This window comes from Crotalus tigris, unplaced genomic scaffold (genome assembly GCF_016545835.1).
Source record: "Crotalus tigris isolate CLP2741 ecotype Arizona unplaced genomic scaffold, ASM1654583v1 scf7180000024277.1505481, whole genome shotgun sequence".
Lineage (NCBI taxonomy): Eukaryota > Metazoa > Chordata > Lepidosauria > Squamata > Viperidae > Crotalus > Crotalus tigris.
In genome coordinates, this window is record NW_024100449.1 from 131,074 (window position 1) to 155,828 (window position 24,755).

General features: G+C 41.5%; 1 protein-coding gene across 2 annotated transcripts in view; it reads right to left on the minus strand.

The window, feature by feature from the left end:
* The window catches only part of FAM135B (family with sequence similarity 135 member B), a 129,196-nt gene that overhangs the window by 57,776 nt on the left and 46,665 nt on the right, over nt 1-24,755 (minus strand). The window contains exons 2-3 of one of the 2 annotated variants that reach the window (XM_039323550.1): nt 23,960-24,055; nt 12,087-12,166 (exon numbers count right to left, since the gene is read on the minus strand). In XM_039323550.1, coding sequence (XP_039179484.1) covers nt 12,087-12,166; nt 23,960-24,036 — 157 coding nt within the window. In that variant the 5' untranslated portion in view covers nt 24,037-24,055. Of the gene's footprint in view, nt 1-12,086; nt 12,167-23,959; nt 24,056-24,755 lie in introns of those variants that run through there. The other variant, XM_039323551.1, reaches the window with a different exon arrangement.

Consider the following 24,755-nt stretch of genomic DNA (forward strand, 5'->3'; position numbering starts at 1 on the left):
TCACTTCATCCCAAGAGGCTTCTCCAGTTCTGGTAGAATAATGGGAAATGGAAGGATGTGCATTTCTTGCAGTCATCTGGTCATTCGCATTCCCTCTGAGAGTTGTTGAGGCCATTTGGGGGTTTATCTGTGTCCTCAGATTCATCTGAATAGTGCAAATGGGTGTGGAGACTTCTTGGAATTGTTGAAAGGACTGTGTTGTAAACAGGGAATAGGTGGTGTCGTATCCCCCCCCCCCCTCAACCAGATGACTGCAAGGAATATAAATCCTTCTATTCCGCACCATTCAGTCTGAACTGAAGAAGTTCTTGGATGAGAAGCGAAACGTCTTCATGGAAAAACAAAGAAAGTCCAGTTGTCTCTTGAAAAAGATGATCTGGATGATTGAGAATCTCCATAGCATTTCCCCGAAACTATTACTCTTTCCTTCCACAGGAATAATTATTTGACTTTATTCATAGAATAAAAGCAGTCTTGTGGTAACTTATAAACTTAAGTAGTACATAATGTTGTAAACTTTAATGGATTTGTGTCTTTCAATTGGTTCCGACTATATACTGTACAATATATCAGCCTCCACTGTATCTCATCAAGTGGACCCAAGCCAAATAATGGTCTTATAAATTGGATAGCTTTTTTTTTTTACATTTTATTGATTTTTTCCATACATTCAATAGTATTTGTTCAACAAACGTGCTGTCTGACTAATACATATTTAGTTCCTAATCTTTTATTCTTTCATCTAGCCAGGAGTAGGCAACCTTGGCTCTTTTATGACTCGTGGACTTCAACTCCCAGAATTCCTGAGTCAGCCATGCTGAGGGAAAAGGGAGAGGTTTCCAAGCTGAGCCATGCTGGCTCAGGAATTCTGGGAGTTGAAGTCCACAAGTCATGAAAGGGCTATAGTTCCCCCATGCTGGCTCAGGAATTCTGGGAGTTGATGTCCACGAGTCATAAAAGAGCCAAGGTTGCCTACCCCTGCTCTAGCCATCGATAAAAAAAGTCCCAAGTTTGATAATATTCAGTTTCTTCTTTTTCTTTTAGTCTCAGAGTCAGTCTATCCATCTCCGCACATTCTATGTTTTAAATTATTTCTTCATATGATGGTATTCCTTCATTTTTCCAATACTGCACAAATATAATTCTTGCCGCTGTTATAACATGCAAAGTCAAATATAGACTTCGTTTACCAGTCTTTTCTGGCATTACACCTAATAAAAAAAGTTCTGGTTTAAAATCTAGGTGTTCTCACAACATCTTTTCTAGCCAGGCATGCATCTTTTTCCAATAAGTCTTTGCTTTGGCACATGTCCACCAAACATGGTAATAAGTGCCTGACTTATGTTCGCATTTCCAACATCTATCTGACACGTTTTTAAACATTTTTGCTTGTCTTGCTGGTGGCAAGTGCCATCTATAAAAGGTTTTATATAAATTTTCTTTGTAGGAAGTTGACATTGTCACTTTATAATTTCTTTCCCACAAATTTTGCCATTTTTCTAATTCTATATTGTATCCAAAATTGGATAGCTTTTAGAGCACTACAAGAATATTTACAATTTATGGGGATTTTTTCCCCCAGCACAGCCATCTTCAACGCTTTAAATCAAAGCAGGGGTAGGTTCTGCCAAGTAAATGAATCTAGCGCACAGCTGGCCAGGAAAAGCTTCAGTTGTCTTAAATCACAGTTCTGCATTATGGCTGGTTTTCCAACAATGTTGCTGGTAATTAAAATAAGCTGCCCTTGACTTGAGATTTCTATATGATACAATGCTATACTGGCGTTGCACCTTCCCAAAAATGGGCAAGCAGAGCTGGTTGTTGTAGGTTAATTAATTAGCAAAATCAATCTAAATCTGGAGTAACACATTGCACATCTTGCAAAACAGTTGCTCTTGGCAAATCTATTAATATGTTGTGTTAATTTTAGGAATGTCACTTTGTTGACTGATTATAAATTTTCTTGATCTGGAGTCTATATCTTTTTAAAAAAATGCTGAGCAGTGAACCAATCCCTGTACATAAATTGGAACAGCAGTATGTTTGTATGGATTTTAGAGTAAATAAGGCTTATTAACATATTCTACACACAAAGTCAATAGTTTGATTCATTAAGCCAGAGGTCTCCAACCTTTCTACTTTGGCGGTCCTGAAAGGGAGGCAGGCACCGCTATGTGTGCACGCACAAATGGGCCACGCACCTGCGCATGCAAAAATGAGCCCCACATGCATGCACACAAATGGGCCACACGCGAGTGCATGCGCACACACAAATGGCCTCATGCGCACATGCAAATGGGCCTGCACAGGCGTGAGTGCTGCAAATGGGGCAGCGCTAGCACTGGAGGGATGCTATGGGTGGCACTAGTGCCAGAGGGATACTCGAGGCGGTGCTATTGCTGGTGGGACGCTTGGGGGCAGGGTGGTGCTAGCTGGCGGGATGCTTGGGACAGTGCTAGTGCCAGTAAGATGCTCAGGGCAGCGCTAGTGCCAGTGAGATGCTTGGGACAGGGTAATGCTAGCGCTGGCAGGATGCTCGGGTCGGTGCTAGTGTGAGTGTGTGGAGGTTAGGATTAGGGTGCTCGTGGACTGGCCATCCCTTCACATGGCCTTGTGGCCAAGCGGCTGCGGCCCAGTAGTGGGCCATAGCCCACAGGTTGGGGATCCCTGCATTAAGCCTATAGATGGAGCAAACCAAATCTCTTTGCTGCCATCTAGTGGTGGCCCCTATGTGTGAAGCTCAGATATGATGTTTACCTTCACTAATATTATTCCATATTAAATCATTCAGATTGTCCTTGTATGCAACCACAATTGGGACTGGCAACTCAGTTGTTAAATGATGCAAGTGAGTAAAGCAAAATCTTAATTGTGGTTATGATCTTCCTTCATCTTTCTTTTGTGTTACTGATCAGAAGAGGTCAATGTGAGGATTGGTTGTAAAATTAGTTTTCATCTCTATCACCACTTAAGCTACCGTTAAACAAGTCATCCACTAAACAAGAACCATATCTCTATTTTAATCAGGCAAAAGGGTCCTTCAATTTCAGAATGGATTCAATATCTGACATCAGATTAAAAAAAAGCCTTAATCATTTTCTATTATCAAAACTGGAGATTAATTTTATAGCAGCATTATCACCTTAAAAATGGATGATAAAATATGGGAGATATCCTCATACAGGGAAGAAGGGAGGGATGCAATTTCGAATTCCAAATGATGAAAGATTTTGATTTGTGGGAAAAATTCAGAGAAAGAAATATTTTGGGAAATATTAAAAAGGCAGAATATATTTATCCAAAGGAATAATGGAGGAGATCTTAAAGGCAGAAAAGCAAGCCCAGTTTTTTTAATAGCCCCAAGCAGAAACTACGCAGAGGCCAGCTTTTAGAAATGCAAATTCAATAATCCATTCAGGAAGGTTGAGGCCAGGAAGCTAGAAGCTTTGAGATTAGGAAGACAAAGACCCCTAAAATCTACATACCCCATCCAAATCCAAAGGAAACATAATAGGATTAACCTACCAATACCAAAAGGATACGCTCAGACTCAGGTCAAAGTACATGACACAGGAAATACAAAGCCTCAAACAGGAACAGGAAACAACTCCAAACAAAAGCCCCAGAGGGTATAAAACCCCACTCCCTACATATGCTCTTCTCTCTTTTCTTCCAGAGCCATCTTTCTGTCTGGCTCTCCTCTTCAATAAACCACAACCTTCTTTCTAAACCAGTCCCCATTTTGTTTATTCCCGGCTTAGACTGGACCCTGATGAAGATTTTTCTTTCAACAGATTAATACTGGAAAAAAATCATTTGTTTAGTGACCATTCAAAGTTACAATGGCACTGGAAAAAAAGTAACTTATGACTGTTTTTCACACTTCGATGATTGTTGCGGCATCCCCATGGCCACATAATCAAATTTCAGACAGTTGGCAACTGACTCATATTTATGACGGCTGCAGTGTCCCGGGGTCATGTGATCACCTTTTGTGAACTTCTGACAAGTAAAGTCAATGGGGAAGCCAGATTCACTTAACAACCTGTTACTAACTTAACAACAGCAGTGAGTCACTTAACAACTGTGGAAAAACAGGTAATAAAATGGGTCAAAACTCCACTGAACAACTGTCTTGCTTAGCGTCAGAAATTTGGGTGCGTAAGTCAAGGACTATCTGTACAATTTATGACACACAGTGAAATATGTTGCCCCTTCCATATCTCTACCATAGCATGGTGAAGAAACAGATTTTATTCACAATATCTAATTAGTTACAGTTAAAAAACAAGTCTGATTACATTTTCCTTCCTCTCTTTTTTATCCTTAGGAGCCTTAAGTGGGGAGCTTGTTTTAGACATTTGCATAAACTGCTTTCTTGGCCTGGGCTCAAATCTTGTTTATCGGATGGTTGCCTTGGTGACAGATCTTCCCTCTGTCCTTCAAGCCCATCCTCTAGACTCACAACAGGAACGTTAATAATGCCAGTGTGATCACATTTGTGTGGTAGTGTAATCAAATAAATGCCACATTGGTTTACTTATAAAGCCTTTCTTTATTAGTAAGTTAATTAAGACTTTGAAGCTCTTGAATCTTTTTTTCCCAAAACTCTAGGTCTGCCGTGCAAACGTTTTGGGAAAAACAGATAAGCCTGTAATGAGATGCTCCATCTTCTGAATGTCTGTGTTGGAAGATATTCCTGTTTCTTTCTCAACGTTAGAATAGAATAGAATAGAATAGAATAGAATAGAATAGAATAGAATAGAGTAGAGTAGAGTAGAGTAGAGTAGAGTAGAGTAGAGTAGAGTAGAGTAGGGTAGGGTAGGGTAGGGTAGGGTAGGGTAGGGTAGGGTAGGGTAGGGTAGGGTAGGGTAGGGTAGGGCGGGACGGGACGGGACAGAATGGAACAGAACAGAACAGAACAGAACAGAACAGAATAGAATAGGAGGTCTTCTAGTCCAGCTTCCTGCTCAAGCAGGAGAACCTATACCATCTCAGACAATTGATTTCCAGTGATGGAGTGCCCATGATTTCTGGAGGCAAGCTGTTCCATTGGTTGATTGTCCTCACTGTCAGGAAGTTTCTCCTTAATTCTAGGTTGCTTGTCTCCTGGACCAGTTTCCAACCATTGTTTCTCATCCTTTCCTCTGGTGCACAACCTGACCCCCTTTGCCTTGTGGCAGCCCCTCCAATACTGGAACACTGCTATCATGTCTCCCCTATTTCTTCTTTTCTTTAGACTAGCCAAACCCAAGTCCTGTGGCTGTTGTTTGTATGTTTTAGTCTCCAGGCCTTTGATCATCTTGGTTGCTCATGCTGGCATTGCCCCACCCAAGATCAGAAGAAAAGTAACATCAGATGCCGAGAGAACTCAGCAAGAGAATGACTCTCAACATCCGCTGAATGGACATATGTCCCAAGGAGGAGGTTACCACAAGGAGGTTGAGGGTTTGGCAAATGGGTGTAAGGAAAATAGCCTAGTTTTAAACACTGGAAAAACCAAAGAGATCATTGTCGATTTCAGAAAAGGAAGGCACAGCCATACTCCTCTGTGCATTAATGATTTGCCTGTGGAGATGGTTACCAGTATCAAATTCCTGGCTGTGCAGCTAACAAGTAGGCTGGTTTGGTCACTCAACAGCGAGATACTGGTGAAGCAGGCACAGCAGCGCCTGCATTTTCTGCATCGCCTGAGAAAAGCACATCTTCCTTTCCTTGTCCTTACCACTTTCTACAGAGGAACGATTGAGAGCATCCTGTCATACAGCATCACAGTCTGGTTTGGAAGCATCCCTGCTTCAGACAGGAAGGTGGTGCAGAGAGTGGTGAGGATGGCCGAAAAGATCATTGGCAGTTCCCTCCCTTCCATCCAGGACATGGCATGATTGTCTGGGACACTACACATCCTCTTCATGGCCTGTTTTCCTTGTTCCCTTCTGGGAGGAGGGGGCTTTGTGGTATCCGAAGCAGAACATCTAGATTCAGTCACAGTTTTGTTCCGTACAGTATTAACCTTATGAACTCTGAAGCTTCCTTCTGTTATGTATTCAAGATGGACAGTGATTAATATTTATATGTTACTTATATGTAAGGGTGTAGGTCTGTACATATGTTGTATATAGGATGTTTTAAATATGTGTTACGTATGTGTACACTTTGAGAGCAAGCAACTAAATTTCATTTTTAATGTGCGCCATAGTGCCCACAGTAAAAAAATGACAATAAAGATTATCTATCTATCTATCTATCTATCTATCTATCTATCTATCTATCTATCTATCTAAGCCCATCGACTCAGATCTAGGAACAGCTTTATGGCAAGAACATACATTCTTGAGGGTACACAAGAACAAAATCAAATTAAAAGATGGAGGAACAAGACCATTGAGCAAGAAATAACATTAAAGGAGGATATGGCTGAAGGCTCTAACCTCACTTATACTACTTCAGGGCTGGAGAATGATGGCTCTTTTATGACTTGTGGACTTCAACTCCAAGAATTCTGGCTCAGGAATTCTGGGAATTGGAGGACCCTGAATAGGTTGAGAGTTGGAGCACCTAAATGTAAAACCAATATGCTCAAGCAGAGCCTCTTAGTGGATAACATTATGTGAATGTGGAGAGACACTGAGCCCAGCCCCTATGCTGGTATGTTGACTAGTATCAGAAACATGATCCAATAATTACTTATTTGGTCAATGACAAAGCCAAGAAAGTGGCCTTATTTGATCTACACATGAAAGAAGTTCGATCTAGACATGGAAGAAGAAGAAGAAGACGAAGAAGAAGAAGAAGAAGGAGGAGGAGGAGGAGAAAGAGAAGAAGAAGAATGTTGAGCAAACTAGAATTTGTGTTCTGCATGTGTGATCTGTATCCAGACCACTATTAAAGATAGACTAATTTATTGTACACAACTCTTGTTCATCATAGACCTTAGATAGGATTGCATTTCCCCATTTCAGATTTGTGGGTCTCAAACTTGTGGGTCTTCCTGGACTCACAGCTCCTGCTTGAAGAGAAGATGGCAGCTGGAGCCAGGAGGGCCTTTGCACATCTTTGTATATCTTGGGCACCAGGTGAAGGCTTTTCTTCACCAGTAGACTCTATAAACAGTCATTCATGTCATGGTTGCTTCACAACTGGACTTCTGCAATGTGCTCTACATGGGGTTCCCCTTGAAGACCATCCAGAAGCTATAGCTGGTTCAAAATACAGCCGTGTGAATAGTAATGGACACTTCTTGTGGTGCCCAGGTGTTACTGCTGCTACGCAAGCTACATTGGCTGTCAATTTCAGGTGTAATCAAGGTGCTGGTTGCCTATTAAACCCCTCACGGCAAAGGACCTAGGTACCTAAGACACCATCTATCTCCAGTCATTGCTGCCTGAAGAGTGAGTGTATGCCAAATTCCCTCTTTCAAGCACTGTCATCTTTAGCAACTGAGTGTACCTTCTCTGTTTTGGCTCCCACTCTCTGCTAAGGCATCTCCCCAGAGATTTAGAGAGTGCCTTCTTTCCTGCATTTCCAAAAAGTCTTAAAATCTCCTTTGGTCCCAGGCTTGGGATCAATGCATTCTGGTGAGCTGTATGTATTGTATTGGGTTTTAATGGATGATTTGAGTGAAAGCAGTTTTGTTGTGCTTTGTCTATGCTTTTAACCGTTTTAATTGAGTATTCTATTTTCTAAGCCGCCAGAGGTTGTTGAAATGGGCAGATATAATAAATTAAATGAAAAAACAACAACATCCAGGTAAAAGAGCACAAGGGTGTGGATCAGTGAAGTTAAAACAATGAAAGGATAGTGGCTAAATTTCCAAAGTTTGACTGAAGAGGTTTGGTCTAGTGGTGAAGGTGCTGGCCTAAAAACCAGGAAATTGTGAGTTCTAGTCCTGCTTTAGACTTTGGGCCAATCACCAGCAGACTGTGAGTTCTAGTCCCATCTTAGGCATGAAAGCTAACTGGGTGACTTTGGGCCAATCACCAGCAGACTGTGAGTTCTAGTCCCGCCTTAAGCATAATCAGGGTGGGATATAAATAATTAAACAGTCCTTCCATGCTGTTTAAAGAACCTGGGCTTCCAACAATGACTTAAACTCAAGAAGTGTCTCCAAACTCTGAAATTGTTTCTTTTTTTTTGGGGGGGGGGGAAATAGAACTACATTTGGACTGTGTCAACTTCCTAATTCTTTGGCCAGACAGCAGTTACCTATATCACATTTGTCAACAAACTATTAGCTACTGTATATAATATATTGATTTTTTATTTTTTTTTGTAGCTCCCTATTTTTGGCCCAAATGCCAAAATAATTGGATGGACCTAAAGTACAATCCATCTTTTTGGGATGAAGAGGAAATGGCATTTGTTGATATAGTCCTGATTATTATTATTATTATTTCTTTTTAAGTTTGTTCTAAGATTGAAGACTGGAAAGTAACAGTCTACAAAAACTATTTGTCTTTATGATTAAACTCCATTTTTTTTTTTTATTCTTTCCTCCCCAAAATCTGATTAAAGTCAGCCGGGCTCTCGATCATCAGTCTTTCATTTCTAACATCCCTTCTGACATTTCTAATTAGCCTATTGGAAAGAATTATTGCAAACAGTTTCTCTAATATTATTTCATTATGCGAAGATGGAAATGGAAGATGATCCATTAATTTTCCAGCCTGGACATCAGTAGTGCAAATGTAGTAGCTTATCTCTGTTATGTTTTTATACATTAAAATTCATTTGTTCAAGGTCATGGGGATGGGATGCAGTCAGATAAAACTGCTAGGAAAATCCTCTGAGAAAATGGTCTCAAACGTTTCCCCCCCTGCAAATCAGGATGAATATATGTTTAAACTAAGGAAAGGAAAATTAAGGAGGGATGGGAAAGTAGAATAGGGGAGGGCAGGAGAGGAGAGGATAGAGGAGCAGAGGGGAAGGGGAGGGAAGGGCAAGGCAGAGAGGAGAGGGGAAGAAAGGAGGATAGGGAAAGGCATGGGAGTGGAGGGAGAGAAGGGAAGGGCAAGAGAGGGGAAGAGAGGGGAGGATAGAGGAAGGCAGGGGAGGAAAAAGGAGGAGAGGGGAAGAGAAAGGAAGAGCAAAGCAGGAGAGGAGAGGAGGGAAGGGAAGGGAGGAGAGGGGAGGAGAAGAGAAGGGAAGGGAAGGGAGGGGAGGGGAGGGGAGGAGAGGAGGGAAGGGAAGAGAATGGAAGAGGGGAGGGGAGGGGAGAAGAGGAGAGGACAAGAGAAGAGAAGAGAAGAGAAGAGAAGAGAAGAGAGGGGTGGGGAGGGGAGGGGAGGGAAGAGAATGGAAGAAAGGAGAGGAGGGGAGGAGAGGAGAGGAAGGAAGAGAAGGGAAGAGAGGAGAGGAGAGGGGAGGGGAGGGGAGGAGGGAAGAGAAGAGAAGAGAGGGGAGGGGAGGGAAGAGGAGAGGAGAGGAAGGAAGGGAAGGGAAGAGAAGAGAAGAGAAGGGAAGGGAAGGGAAGGGAAGGGAAGGAGGGGAGGGGGAGGAGAAGAGGAGAGGAGAAGAGAAGAGAAGAGAAGAGAAGAGAGGGGTGGGGAGGGGAGGAGGGAAGAGAAGAGAAGGGAGGGGAGGGGAAGGAAGAGAATGGAAGAAAGGAGAGGAGGGGAGGGGAGAAGAGGAGAGGAGGAGAGAAGAGAAGAGAAGAGAAGGGGAGGGGAGGAGAGGAGAGGAAGGAAGAGAGGGGAAGAGAGGGGAGGGGAGGGGAGGGGAGGAGGGAAGAGAAGAGAAGAGAAGAGAGGGGAGGGGAGGGGAAGAGAGGAGAGGAGAGGAAGGAAGGGAAGAGAAGAGAAGAGAAGAGAAGAGAAGGGAAGGGGAGGGGAGGGAAGGGAGGAGGGGAGGGGGAAGGGAAAGGAAGAGAAGGGAGGGGAGGGGAGGGAAGAGAATGGAAGAAAGGAGAGGAGGGGAGGGGAGGAGAGGAGAGGAGAGGAGAGGAGAAGAGAAGGGAAGAGAAGAGAAGAGAAGAGGAGGGGAGGGGAGGAGAGGAGAGGAGAGGAAGGAAGAGAAGGGAAGAGAGGGGAGGGGAGGGGAAGAGAGGAGAGGAAGGAAGGGAAGGGAAGAGAAGAGAAGAGAAGAGAAGGGAAGGGAGGAGGGGAGGGGGGAAGGGAAAGGAAGAGAAGAGAGGAAAGGAGAGGAGAGGAGGAGAGGGGAGAGGAGAGATAAGGGCAGGGTAGAGGAGTGGAAGGGAGGGAAAGGCAGGATAAGAAGGAGACAAACTTTGAAAAGGTTCATTGGGTTCCAATAGATTTACTATGGAGGAGAGTTGAAATCCAGTAAATCCATGTAAATCTTATCCAAACTATCTTTAGAAACCAGAAGCTTCTGAAGCAGAACCTTGCTTCTCATATAACTTCACCTTTTCAGCGCCTGCTATTTTATTTGTTCCAAATATTTATATACCATCCGCCTGGTAAATATGTTTGCAAGGTCACTCACATCAACAGACTAAAACAGAGATATCTTCAAAAAACAACAAAATCATACTACAAACCTAAGAATGACAACTGAAACCATTTAATATCCAACAGATTTAGGTGTTTGCAGGATTACAAAATATGGGAACTTTATATTTTAAGGATACATCTTCCTTAGTTTGCCCCTTAAACCAATTTCTGAAAATTTTATTCCTAAACCTGTAGAAATTTTAGAAATTAAATTGGAAATAAAGCCACATTTTTAACTAGGTATAATTTCAGAATGCATTAAGAAGAAACACCATAATCAGGGCAGTGAAGATAAACTTTGTCCAATATATAGTACCTACGATATTTACATATACAGCAATGGTGAAACTAACAGTATATAAAGAAAGTAGAAGTTTGAAAATTCAATCAAGAATGGCTTATACAAAAAACAGATCAAACCACAAGGTAAAGCAAACATTTATGCCAGGGTTTTTAAGGGTGTCTAAATGTCTATAAACCCTGTAAATCAACGGAACTAATGAGAAGTTAAAGGTTAAATCCAGATCTACATTTTCCTAGTTCCTTTTTTTTTCTTTTTCTGATAATCTTCAACAACAATAGAAAATAATAACACAGTGGGAACTCAAGTATTATCTATTTACTATTAACTTCAAAAAGCTAAACTTTTTCAGGTTATAAAAGAATTATGTGTATTTTGCATTGTTTATCAGTGTAATATTTAGCAATAATTGGACACTTAACTTTTGTTTTTATGACCCTTGTAGTTCCTTTGTCATGGTTCCGACAGATGAAACTCTTCAAAGAACTTCGAGGCATTGTTTACCTTAAAGAATCTTTATTCGAGTAGCATAGCACCGGCACTTACATAGGCAAAGCCAAAATCTGAATTCCCCTGCCCTGAGCATATAGTATCAAGCACAATTCCCTCCTCCAATTCACAGTCATAAATCACATTCTCCAATTAGTTTGAAATGCAGGCTTTTCCTCCAGTTCTCCAACCAACCAACCATTTCTTATCATCTCTTATTTAAAAAAAAACCTCTTAGTTCTCACACTGTTATAATATTGTTATGTCTAACCAACTCCCATGCACATTCCTCTTCCTCCCCCCAGTATCATCTAATTCTAACTCTAATTCTAAAACATAAGAAGGGAAATGGCTGCATCTCCGTATGTTGTCAAAGCAAGAACATCCGATGTTAGCAGTGTTGACACCCTTGATTCAGGGTGAGGTCAGGGCAATTGGGTGGAGCTGAGCGTTTACTGGCTGGATGCCCTTCCTGATACCTCTGTGGAGTTCACAGCATATATTTTCACTTTGCGCCCTAAGAGAGAAATATCTACTGCTTCCTAGGACCAAACTCAACCTTCCAAGTGGGAGGCGAGTGTCTTCACCATCAGGGCACCACACTGCAAGCAACTTTACATTTTAGAAATCACGTTCAACATTCATACGTTGTTCTTAGCTTTCAAGGTTTAATTTATCTTAATCATCACTGTGCTAACAGTTTCCTGTTCCTGCTGCATAAATGCCATGGTACTGAGAATATGCATTCTGTAATGATTTAGTTGAATTATACAATGCAATAAAACAATTAATTGGGGGGGAACAGGCTTTTCCCATTTTCTTTTTCTTATTTTTAAATTCCTCACCTCTTTGTTCAGGCAGAATTGCTGACAAACGATGTGGGATCTTAGCTGAGATTTTCAGACTTGTACGTATCAAATAATACCTAAAAAGTGGGTTTGGAACAAAGAAGATGGTTAGAAATTAGTAGCTTTTCACAGGGAGGGTAAATAAAAAGTCCAAATGTGTTGCAGCAAAGCTGCCAGCCACTCATATGAAATTTTATAAAAAAGATTTTGGGTGCTGCTACACCAAAAACATATAAGGAAAAAAAACTAATGGAGTTTTTATCTACTGAGTCAAGAATCCTAGATCTATGTTACTAATTTAACAACTGCAGTGATTCACTTAACAAGAGTGGCAAGAAAAGTAGCAAAAAGGGGCAAAATTCACTTAATCAATGTCTCATTTAGTGACAGAAATTTTGGACACAATTGTGGCTTTAAGCCGGGTATTAACTGTAACTCCAGACGTGCCTGTAGGCTTTCTAGATATTAACAACGTTTCTTCCTGATAATGTTGATTTTTAAGCATGATGCCTACAAGAGTAATAGAAGCAGAGCAAATGGTTATTTGGAAAAAAAGAGGACTGGATTTTCTTTGTTCACCCTTTTCTGTGTATATTTAATTCAGAAATGTAATGGTTGGGAAGAAAATGAATTATCTACTCCAGTGCCAATGTCAGGGTTCCAACAAATGAAACTCTTCAAAGAACTTTGAATCTTTATTCGAGTGGCATAGCTTCGGCAGTACATAGTCGAAGCCAAAATCTGAATTCCCCTCCCTTAAACACATAGTATCAAAGCACAATTCCCTCCTCTAATTAACAGTCATAAATCACATTCTCCAATTAGTTTGAAATGCAGGCTTTCCCTCCTTTACTACAACCCACCATTTCTTATCATTTCTTATTTCAAAAGCCCTGAATTCACACACTATTACAATATTGTTATGTCTAACTAACTACCATCACATTCCTCCTCCTCCCCCAGAATCATCTAATTCTAAGAGTAAAGCATAAGAAAGAAAAAGGTTGCATCTCCATATGTTGTCAAAGCAAGAACATCCAATGTTAGCAGCGTTGACAGCCAACACCCCATCCCCAACCTTTTGGTTCTGTGGAGAGAGGTTTTACTGTGAAAAAGGGGCTTTGCTTGTTTGTGCCAACCAATTTTTGGCATGCCATGGACCAGTGCTGCTCCACGGCCCGGGGGTTGGGGACCCCTCATCTACTCCAATGACTTTCAAACTTTCTCATTCCAGGAGCTCAAAGATTCCTTTATGCCCTGGAGGATCAAGCACACAAAATCAGCATCCCTTAATAGATCACTGGAAGTCTTCTTCCCTAAAAAAAGATGCCTGATGAAATCACAGGCTGAGTTTATGCTGTAAATGCAGAAGATTTTTTTGGCCAATGCTACAAGTGATGTTACATTTCAGTGTAAAGCCAATGCTACAAGTGATGTTACATTTCAGTGTAAAGTAGAACATGGTGCACACCATCAGGGGGAAAAAACTTGGTGCATCTCCCAAAAGAGTATGCTGCAGACCGACACATGTTGCTAGTTGTAAAATTTGGACATGCTGACTAATCTCTTCCCCAGTTGTAAATGTAAAAAAAAAAAAATTGCATCTGGCAAGTGTAGTTAGGAGAAAGAAGAGAAATATCCAGCTTCTCTAGAGAATCAGAGGACCATTACTGCTAAAGTGTGTGTGTGGGGGAGAGAGAGGGGGAAGGGAATGAAAATAACCAGCTTCAGAGGCCATGGGGCACCCATTGTAAACAATATCCATAAGAATAATAGACTAACAGAGTTGGAAGGGACCTTGGAGGTCATCTAGTCCAACCCCCTGCTCAGGCAGGAAACCCTATACCATTTCAGACAAATGGCTGTCCAGTCTCTTCTTAAAAACTTCCAGTGTTGGAGCATTCACAACTTCTGGAGGCAAGTAGTTCCACTGATTAATTGTTCTCACTGTCAAGAAATTTCTCCTTAAGTCTACGTTGGTTCTCTCCTTGATAAGTTCCCATCCATTGCTTCTTGTTTCTGCCTTCAGGTGCTTTGGAGAATAGGTTGACCCCCCTCTTCTTTGTGGCAACCCCCGAGATATTGGAAGACTTTCTATCATATCACTCCTAGTCCTTCTTTTGATTAAATGTACCCAATTCTGGCAATGGTTCTTTTTAGGGTTTAGCCTCCGGTCCCCTAATCATCTTTGTTGGTCTTTTCTGCTAGAGCAGTGATGGCGAACCTTTTAGAGACCGAGTGCCCAAACTGCAACCCAAAACCCACTTATTTATCTTCGGGTGCCAGGTGTGCGTGGCCCACTGGCTGGGCGTGATTGTCGTGGTCATGGCAGATTGGGTGGGTGTGGTCAAGGTGGGCATGGTCATCTTGATGTTGCTTGTGAGGAGGGACGCCTGTGGGGGTGGGCAGGGGAGCAGATCCAGGGGGTCTCTGGCAGAGGGGGTGGTAGGCAGGAGGCTTGTCCTGCAGGGTGAGGTGAGGCAGGGCAGGGGTATCAATTGCCGTAGAGCAAGGCAAGGTAGGGGCCAGGGTGGCTGCTGCCTGACACCATCGACCCCCAGACACAGAGGCCAACAAGTGCATGGGGGGTGATGGTGTCCATCAGCAGCCACAGCCTGCTGGCCCTTCAACCGGCGCACTCTGGGGCTCTGCAGCCCACTGCCAGCAGTTCAAAGAAGCCACCTCTGAGCTGGATGGCCAGCCAACAGCTGAGGAGGCGATGCAGTGGGTCGTGCCCGGGAAAAGGAGAGCATGCGAGGCCAGGAGGGATGGGACAGGGGGGAGGGAAAGCAGCTGTGCCAGGATGCATCCAGCCATGTGGGACCTCGGTGAGTTAGTGGGTGGCTGGTTGAAGAGGGACGGTTGCCATCTCCGGGGCATGGCGTGCGTGCCCACAGAGAGCGCTCTGAGTGCTGCCTCTGGCACACGTGCCATAGATTCGCCACCACTGTTGTAGAGTCTCAATATCTTTTTTACATTGCTGGTGTGTGTGTGTGTGTGTGTGTGTGTGTGTGTGTGTGTGTGTCCTAATATACACAGCCATTCAGACTTGGTAGGACTGGTACGACGAAGTCAACATGGGTTTCTCCCCATCCCATCATACACACCTTCCAATTACTGGGATTGGACGGATACAACTAATTACAGTATGTATAATAGAATATTGAATACTGTACGTGGCTTGATTTACAACTCCAGAGGAACCAATTTCTAAGTTAGGTTACTCCTGGGTTATTATGAATTGTCAGTATAGAGAGGTAGAGATAACAATAACAACAACAACAATAATAGAGTTGGAGGGGACCTTGGAGGTCTTCTAGTCCAACCCCCTGCTCAGGCAGGAAACCCTATACCATTTCAGACAAATGGCTGTCCAGTCTCTTCTTAAAAGCTTCCAGTGTTGGAGCATTAACAACTTCTGGAGGAAGGTTGTTCCACTGATTAATTGTTCTAGATGCCAGGAAATTTCTCCTTAGTCCTAGGTAGTTCTAAATGGTTATTGTCTATGATTCAGTAATGGTCTCTATGCAGATAATTAATTGCACTGACTATTAGAGAACTGGTATAGCAAGCCTAATTCTTTGTTGTCATTCCGGAACTTGTTTTATTATTTTCAAATAGAGAATTGGCCAAAATCTATTCAGAACAGCAGGTACTGTTCATAACACCTCTGTGGTTGACCCACAAAATATTCACTAAATGAAAAACCTTATATGCACTGGCTGATCAGCCACATCTTGAGCTCCAAGGGTTGAAATGTCTCAAATTGAAAGCCAAAAAGCAAAACAAGCATTTTGCTGTGACACAAAAGAGTTTATCATCCAGCAGGATGCCTGGAGGAGCAGACTTGTGATCACAGCATGTCATCACCCAGGCAGATTGTTACGCTACCTATCTTATAGTGTTTGTCAGTGACCAATTGCCCTTGGAACATATGTTTATTCTCCAGATGGGGTGGAAAATGCCAGCTTATAGAGAAGCCCAGCACACCAAAAGAAAGACCATGAAAGACCAATATCTTACTGCAGTTATATAGACCATTTTAGATATAAAATAGATTTGGTCAACCATGTTGCTCTCCCTTTTCTTCTCCTTCCTCTTTCCTCCCTTCCTCTTCTTTTCTCCTTCCCCTTCTTCTTTCCCCCCTCCCTCCTTTTCTTTCCCTTTCTTCTGCTTCTTTTTCCCTTCCTTTCTTGCCTTTTTAATCCTTCTCATCCTCTCTTTCTTCTTCTTCTTCTTATGACCATTCTTCACATTTATGACCATTGCAGCATCCCCGTGGTCCTGTGAGCTTCTCCTTCTGCTTCTCCTTCTCTTTCTCCTTTTTTTTCTTCTTCTTCTTCTTCTTCTTCTTCTTCTTCTTCTTCTTCTTCTTCTTGTTGTTCTTCTTCTTCTTCTTGTTGTTGTTGTTGTTCTTCTTCTTCTTCTTCTTCTTCTTCTTCTTCTTCTTCTTCTTCTTCTTCTTCTTCTTCTTCTTCTTCTTCTCCTTCTCCTTCTCCTCCTCCTCCTCCTTCTTCTTCTCCTTTCTCCTTTCTCCTTTGCCTTTCTCCTCCTTCCCCTCCTCCACCATCACTCCTCTCTCCTTTCTCCTTCTCTCTCCACTTTTCCTTTTTCTTCCTTCTCCTCCTCTCTCTTCCTCTTCCTCTCTTCTTTTCTTCTTCCAATACCCCTTCCTTCCCCTTACACTCCCCCTTTCTTATTTCCCCTCCTTCTCTTCATTTTTTCTGTTTTTTTCCTTCTATATCCCCTTTTCCTTCACCTTCTGTTGTTTTCTCTTCCACTCCTTCTCTTTCCTTCTTCCCGTTTTCCTTCCTCTTTCAACTTCCCATTTCTCCTTCTACTCTCTATTCAACTCCTCCTTCTGCTTTTTTCTGTTTCTTCTTTTCCTTCCTCCTTTTTCTCCTTTATTTCCCCTCCCCCACCTTTCCCCTTCTCACAAGCTTTCAAAGATCGGGTAGCACAGAGATTGAAAACTTGGCTGTATTTTTCATGAAATGCCTGGGAGGGATTACATGCAGGAGAGCACTGCAGGACACTGTCCAGCCTACCTGTTCATATCAAATTGTTGGCAATTGTGTATGGCAGGGTTATTTTCTTTCAGAGCTCAGACAGAGTAAACACTTCAGAAAGTACATTTAGTGCTGCTGAGAATTACTCAGCTGACAGCCACAGGGTGAAGATAGATAGATAGAGAGAGAGAGAGAGAGAGAGAGAGAGAGAGAGAGAGAGAGAGAGAGAGAGAGAGAGAGAGAGAGAGAGAGAGAGAGAGAGAGAGGTAGGTAGGTAGGTAGGTAGGCAGGCAGGCAGGCAGGTAGACAGAGAGAGAGAGAGAGAGAGAGAGAGAGAGAGATAAGCAGGCAGGCAGGCAGGTAGGTAGGTAGACAGGCAGACAGACAGACAGACAGACAGACAGATAGATAGATATAGATAGATAAATACATAGACAGAGATTGATACTAAAAAATAAAATAAAGATAAGAACTAATATAAACTAAAGTAGAAAAGAGGGATAGAAAAAGGGAGAAAGAGAGAAAGCAAACAAGCAAGGAGGGAGGGAGGGAGAGAAGAAAGCTAAAAAAAGGAACAGATACAAAAAAGCAAAAGAAAAATAGAAAAAAAGCTACAAAGGAACAGCTTCCAATCTTTACAGTAGTTGCAAGTACAATTATAATTTTACTTCTATGGTTACATGATAACTCTTTCCTTTCTATAATTTATCCTATTCATCAACACCATAAATCATAAGTTCATTTTATTTTCTGTTTCACCCACAAGCCTAAAAGGAGTCTCCAGTTATCAATAAAGGTACATATTGTCTTTTCCCTGACCAAGGAAGTTTATTTAGCCATCTGAGGAATAGAATAGAATAGAATAGAATAGAATAGAATAGAATAGAATAGAATAGAATAGAATGGAAAATATTTAATGGAATAGAATAGAATAGAATAGAATAGAATAGAATAGAAAATATTTAATGGAATGGAATAGAATAGAATAGAATAGAATAGAATAGAATAGAAAATATGGAATTGCTCCTAGAAGCACGAAGCCGAAAACACCAGCCTGAAGATGACGAATGGGACTTCGTCGAAATGTCGCCAAGACACTTCCAATTTTACCCGGGAGAAAACCCGAATAACCAAAGACCTGCATACAAACATCCGCAAAAACCTCAGAAAACATATATATATATATATATATATATATATATATATATATATATATATATATATATATATATATATATATAAAACCAACATTTTACTTGTTTGAAGACATCATCACAAAATTGCTGATGCCCAGCCAAATGATTACTTAATCTTATAACAAGTTATTCATTTTTGGGAGTTTTTTTTCAGCAGGGATAGAGGAAAAGAGGCAATTAAACTGCCAAGAAATAACTGCATGTACCTTGCCCACAGTTTAATAAATGGATTTTTAAAAGCAAAAAAAAAAAAAAAATGAATATAAATCGATGATAGAATTGACTTGCATTTAATCATCTGCTGCCTAGGTGGGAACACTTTCAGTAATTAAAATGCCAGCGTTTTGATTCAAAAAAGGTGGAACATTTACATTGGAGGAAAAAAAAAAGACCTCCAAAGGAAAGCAAACCAAAAAGTCATCTGTGCAAAAACCCATCGGGCTGAATATTTTACTTGGTTTTATTTGGGTACTAAGCAGCTGGCATGTATTTAAAACATAGCAGCATCGTGGAGTCGTATGACCGTCCACTTGCGAGTTTCCCAACTAGTTCCTCACAAGCAAAGTCAGAGAGGGAAAGACAGATTCATTTTACAACTACATGATTGACTTAACAACTGCCATGATTCCAAACTGGATGCAGTGATGCACCCAGTTTTGGTCACCACGATGTAAAAAAGAGGTTGAAGCTCTAGAAAGAGTGCATAGAAGAGTAACAAAGATGATCAGGGGACTGGAGGCTAAAACATACAAAGAATGGTTGCTTGATTTGGGTATGTCTAGTTTAATGAAGAGAAGGACGAGGGGGGAACATGATAGCAGCATTCCAATATCTCAAGGGCTGCCCCAAAGAAGAGGGAGTCAAGCTATTCTCCAAAGCGCCTGAAGGCAGGACAAGAAGCAACAGATGGAAACTAATCAAGGAGAGAAGCAACCTAGAACTAAGGAGAAACTTCCTGACAGAACAATTAACCAGTGCCTCCAGAACAATGCCTGCCTCCAGAAGCGGTGAATGCTCCAGCTGGAACTGCCTTTGCTCCAACACTGGAGGTTTTTAAGAAGAGACTGGACAGCCATTTGTCTGAAATGGTATAAGGTTTCCTGCCTGAGCAGGGGGTTGGACTAGAAGACCTCCAAGGTCCCTTAACACTTTATTATTCTGTTCTGTTTTGTTTGGTTCTGTTCTGTTCGGTTCGATTTGATTCGATTAATTTACTTAACAAGCATGACTCTCTGAACAGCTGCCTTGCTTAGCAATGAAAATTCTGATCCCAATTGGAGTCATAGACTGAGGATTATATATTCAACCAAAGTTAACAAAATATTAATAACCTATTCCCTAAAATAAAAGTTTGGGGTTAAATTACTGAGTTCTTAGAAACAGGGATCACTACCCACAAAAGAGAGGGTTCTCCATTATATAGAAATATTTTGAAAGTATGAGCTCCCTGTGTTCTCATTTCATTATTTCTGATTAGATTCAATTAAACCAAACTATTTATAAATCGAAATCTAATGTTTACTCTGCAGAGTTTGAGAATCTATGCATTTCTTTCTGCAAATATATCAAAATCTTCTTAATTCATATTTATTTCAATTTAGTAGCTCACAATTTGTCAACAAATTCTCTTGCATATACTAAATGACCTTGGAATAGGGTAGAATAGAATGAAGATTTATAAGAGCTGAGCAGATAAAATAATTATAAATTGAACTCAGGCAGATATGGGTAGCTTTATTTTTCAGCTCAGTAAAGATTGTCAGAAGCTTTAAAGTGATTTGGAAAACCTCTATAAAATGAGATTTGATGGAGCGAATTTAGATGTGAAGAATCTTCATATTTTTTTTTTGTTCCCGGTATGTTATATATGCTTGTCCTTCAGAACTCAATAAATCGCTTCATGCTTTCTTTTTAAGAGACAATAAATTTTCATTTGCTTGCTCTCCACTCAACATGTTCCACAGTTTCACTCTGCTGATGGAATACACAAATTATTTATTGATTTATTCCCAAACATCCTCTAAGCAGCATAGAAAGTTTTACTATGTTTTTGCTATTTATTATTTGATATAATCTAGTAGACTCCTTGATTTATGTCTTTGCCCTATATCAGTGATGGCGAACCTTTGAGTGCCCAAACTGCAACCCCAAACCCACTTATGCATTGTCAGGTGCTGGGTGGGTGTGGCCCATTGACTGGGTGTGGCCAGTTGGGTGGGTGTGGCCCATTGGGTGGGCATGGCTGCAGTGGTAACGGCAGACTAGATGGGACTAAAAAGTTCAATCAATCAATTCCAACTTTGCAAGATCTTTTTTTTTTCCCGCGAGAAGTTGAAATTGACTGATTGATTGAACCTTTTTTTTTGTACATGGCAGCAGAGACCTAAAGGGAAAAGGTTTTATAAAACCCAGCTGAAGGCCTAGGATGGGGTGATGGCACGCGTGCCCACAGAGAGGGCTCTGGGTGCCACCTCTGGCACCCGTGCCATAGGTTCGCCACCACTGCCCTATATTAAGAATAAGTTTACTAAATCCAGACTGGTTTAGTTCTGGTTAGACATATACAAGGTTGAATATTCTAAACTTTCATTATAGCCTTGGCTTCCTTGGACCATAGAATCACAACAAAACCTTAGAGTGTTGTCTAGGTTCATACTTTATCTGATCCATCATGCAACCTGAGGTGGCGAGGTGGTGCAGCAGTTAGAGTGCAGTACTGCAGGCCACTTTAGCTGACTGTGTTCAGCAGGTCAGCGGTTCAAATCTCACCGGCTCAAGGTTGACTCAGCCTTCCATCCTTCCGGGGTAGGTAAAATGAGGACCCAGATTGTTGGGGGCAATGTAAATATATATATACATTGCTTACTGGTGTACACCGATTAGAGAGTGCTTGCACTTAAAGCGGTATATAAGTCTCATAAATAAATAAACCCGGATTCAGAGTCACCAAGCACTATTACTCTCAGTAGCTTCCAAATTCTGTGATGGCTATTGACCAGGGGTCTTCAAACTTGGCCCTTTTATGACTTGTAGACTTCAACTCCCAGAATTCCTTAGCCAGCGTACCTACTATTGACAAACAAGCTGAAAGAGGGCTGTTTAGTGTTTGGAAATTACATATGGCAGCTAATTAAAACTGAGTGAATAGAACATTTAGAACAATAGAATGTCTGAATATATGAGCCAGTTGTTTTCTAGTAGAAACTGGGAAAGCATGTTTGAATCCTACATAGGCTAACTGACTTTGGGACAATTACCAGGAGACCATGGATTCTAGTGCCACCTTAGGTATGAAAGCCTAAGCTTTCCATCTTTCCTAATGTCAGGATCTTTTCCAAGGAGTCTCTCATTAGGTAGCTAAAGTATTTGAGTTTCAGCTTCGGTATCTGTCCTTCATGTGATGGTTGAATGTGCTGCAGCAGCAAGGCTTTCTAGCACAGCTAGAAAGTTAACTCTCTGGCAGAGATGTTTGAAATGCCAGTGCTATGCAGAAATGAAGTAAGGACAGCACGTCTTTGCATATGGATTGAAATGTATTCTAACACTTTTATACTGTAGCTCTTAATCCAAAGTCAGCAGTGGGCAGTTTTCCTTCATCAAAGGCAGTGATTCCCATGACTAGCTGAAAGGAGAAGGTGACATCACCAGTATGGCTAGCAGAGATTTTTATTTGGCTTGAGGGAAGTTAGCCCAGAGAAGGAAATATTAAAAGGGCAGAAAAATATATTTTTCCTCAAAAGGAGTTTTTTCAAACCAAAGCTGGCCCCAAATCTATCTCTCTGCTCCAAGCAAGAGCTAGCCCCATACAAATGCAGATGTAAAACCATCAGAAGTTGAAGCCAGAGCACTCAAGAAGACAAAGAGAAGATCTGCATGCCCCACCCAAACTCTAGGAGTCATTAGCCCCATCACCTGGGAAGCAGGATATGATAATAGGATTAAACCACAGATATCAAGGCCTAAAAAAACACTCAGAAATAGCCTCAAAGTTCATGCCACAGGAACAGGAAACTATTCCAAACAAGGCTAGAGGGGGTATAAAAAAATTTACTGCTCATGTGCTCAACTGCTCTTTCCTCTCCTCTGCTCCTTCCTGCAAGGACCATCTTTCTGCTTCTTCAATAAACTGTAACCTTCTTCCCAAAGCAGTCGCCATGTTGCTTATTTATCCCTGGCTTAGATGAACCAGGATGAAGATTTACTTCTGACATGCTAATTTTATTGTGTGTGTGTTTTAGAAGGACAGTTTAAAGGCAGGGTTGATTTGAATTGTCCACTAGGACTCCAAGATCCCTCTCACAGTTACTGCCATTAAGGCAGGTTTCACCTAATCTGTATTCATACCTTGGATTTTTCTTGCCCAAGTGTAACACTTTACTTTTCTCTATGTTGGGACTGACTTTAGGATTGACTGATTGGATCTCCTTCCAGTCCAAGGGACTCTTAGGAGTCTTCTCCAGAACCACAATTCAAAAGCATCACTTCTTTGGCATTCAGCCTTTGTTATGGTCCAACTTTCACAGCCATTCATTATTATTGGGAAAATCATAGTTTTGACTATAATACTTAGTCATTCCTGAGCTATTTTTGTTTGTTTAGTTATTAGGTTTGCATCCCCGCCTTCTTCCTCCATTTTCCTGTATTCTGATCCAAAATTGCTTCTTCCTTTATTTTCCTCCACTGGTCCAAAATTGCTTCAAAATTGTCTGAAATGATATAAGGTCTCCTGCTTGAGTAGGAGGTTGGACTAGATCAGGGGTAGGCAACCTTGGCTCTTTTATGACTTGTGGCCTTCAGCTCCCAGAATTCCTGAGCCAGCCATGCTGAGGGGAAAGGGAGAGGTTTCCAAGCTGAGCCATGCTGGTTCAGGAATTCTGGGAGTTGAAGTCCATGAGTCATGAAGGGGCCATAGTTGCCCCATGCTGGCTCAGGAATTCTGAGAATTGAAATCCATGAGTCAGACAGCAGCCTAGGCCTAGGCCAGAGGTAGGCAATCTTGGCTCTTTTATGACTTGTGGACTTCAGCTCCCAGAATTCCTGAGCCAGCCATGCTGAGGGAAAAAGGAGAGGTTTCCAAGCTGAGCCATGCTGGCTCAGGAATTCTGGGAGCTGAAGTCCACAAGTCATAAAGCGGCCTAGGCCTCCAACTTTCTGAAAGGATTATTGAATTTGCATTTCTAATAGCTGGCCTTTCCCTAGACCAGAGGTAGGCAACCTTGGCTCTTTTATGACTTGTGGACTTCAACTCCCAGAATTCCTGAGCCAGCATGACTCAGCTTGGAAACCTCTCCCTTTCCCCTCAGCATGGCTGGTTCAGGAATTCTGGGTATTGAAGTCCACAAGTCATAAAAGAACCAAGGCTGCCTACCCCTTGACTGGATGATCTACAAGGTCCATTCCAACTCTGTTTTCTGTATTCTGATCCAAAATAGCTTCTTCCTTCATTTTCCTCCACTGGTCCAAAATTGCTTCAAAATTCTGTCCCTTTTCCCAGGTGTACAATGCATGAAATATAATAAAGGGCTGGGCTTTGATCACCTTATCAAGCCTGCGATTTCATAGCCAATGACTTTTGCTCTGGATAAGACTGCATCTATGTTTGATTTTCTGGAAAGGCTTTCTAGAATTTTGTATTCATGACCTTTGCATGAAGAAATTGACTCACCCTCTTTGGAAGAGATCGACATTATGGAATTTGTGCAGCTCCACAGAAAAGTTGACAGTTCCCTGGACCTCCGACATGATGTTGGTTGGTCATCACCTGAAAAATAAGTAGTAAAGGAAAAGATGTAGTATCAAGAGATCGGAAAATGTTAGGATTGCAAGATGGACTTCCCTGAAAATCTATCAAGTGCTGGTTGTTGAATGTCAGATTATACCAAATCATAGTATAGTAAGTCTTTTTGGTGGCGGTTCCCTCCCTGTGGAACATCATCACTCTTGTAGAAATAAGATTGGTGCACACTTTGACACTCTTTTGAAAAGCCCCAAAGACATAGTTTTGCCAGTGGGCCTGGGGACCCCAGAGTAATATGGAGTTCATCAAAAGATTGGTTTGACTGTTGTTGCGATGGGGGGAAAGGGTTTATTGATTTTTGCATTGAGGTCTTATTTTTATAAGCCACCTGGAGTCAGTATGAGTTGGATGGCCATATACATTGTTAAATCTATCTATCTATCTATCTATCTATCTATCTATCTATCTATCTATCTATCTATCTATCTATATCATTTATCATCTATCTATCATCTTACTATCTATCAGTGTCATCTATCATTTATCCCATCCATCATCTATCTATCTATCTATCTATCTATCTATCTATCTATCTATCTATCTATCTATCTATCTATCTATCTATCTATCTATCTATCTATCTACCTACCTACCTACCTACCTACCTACCTGTGTCATCTATCATTTATCTGTCCTTCTATCTATCTATCTATCTATCTATCTA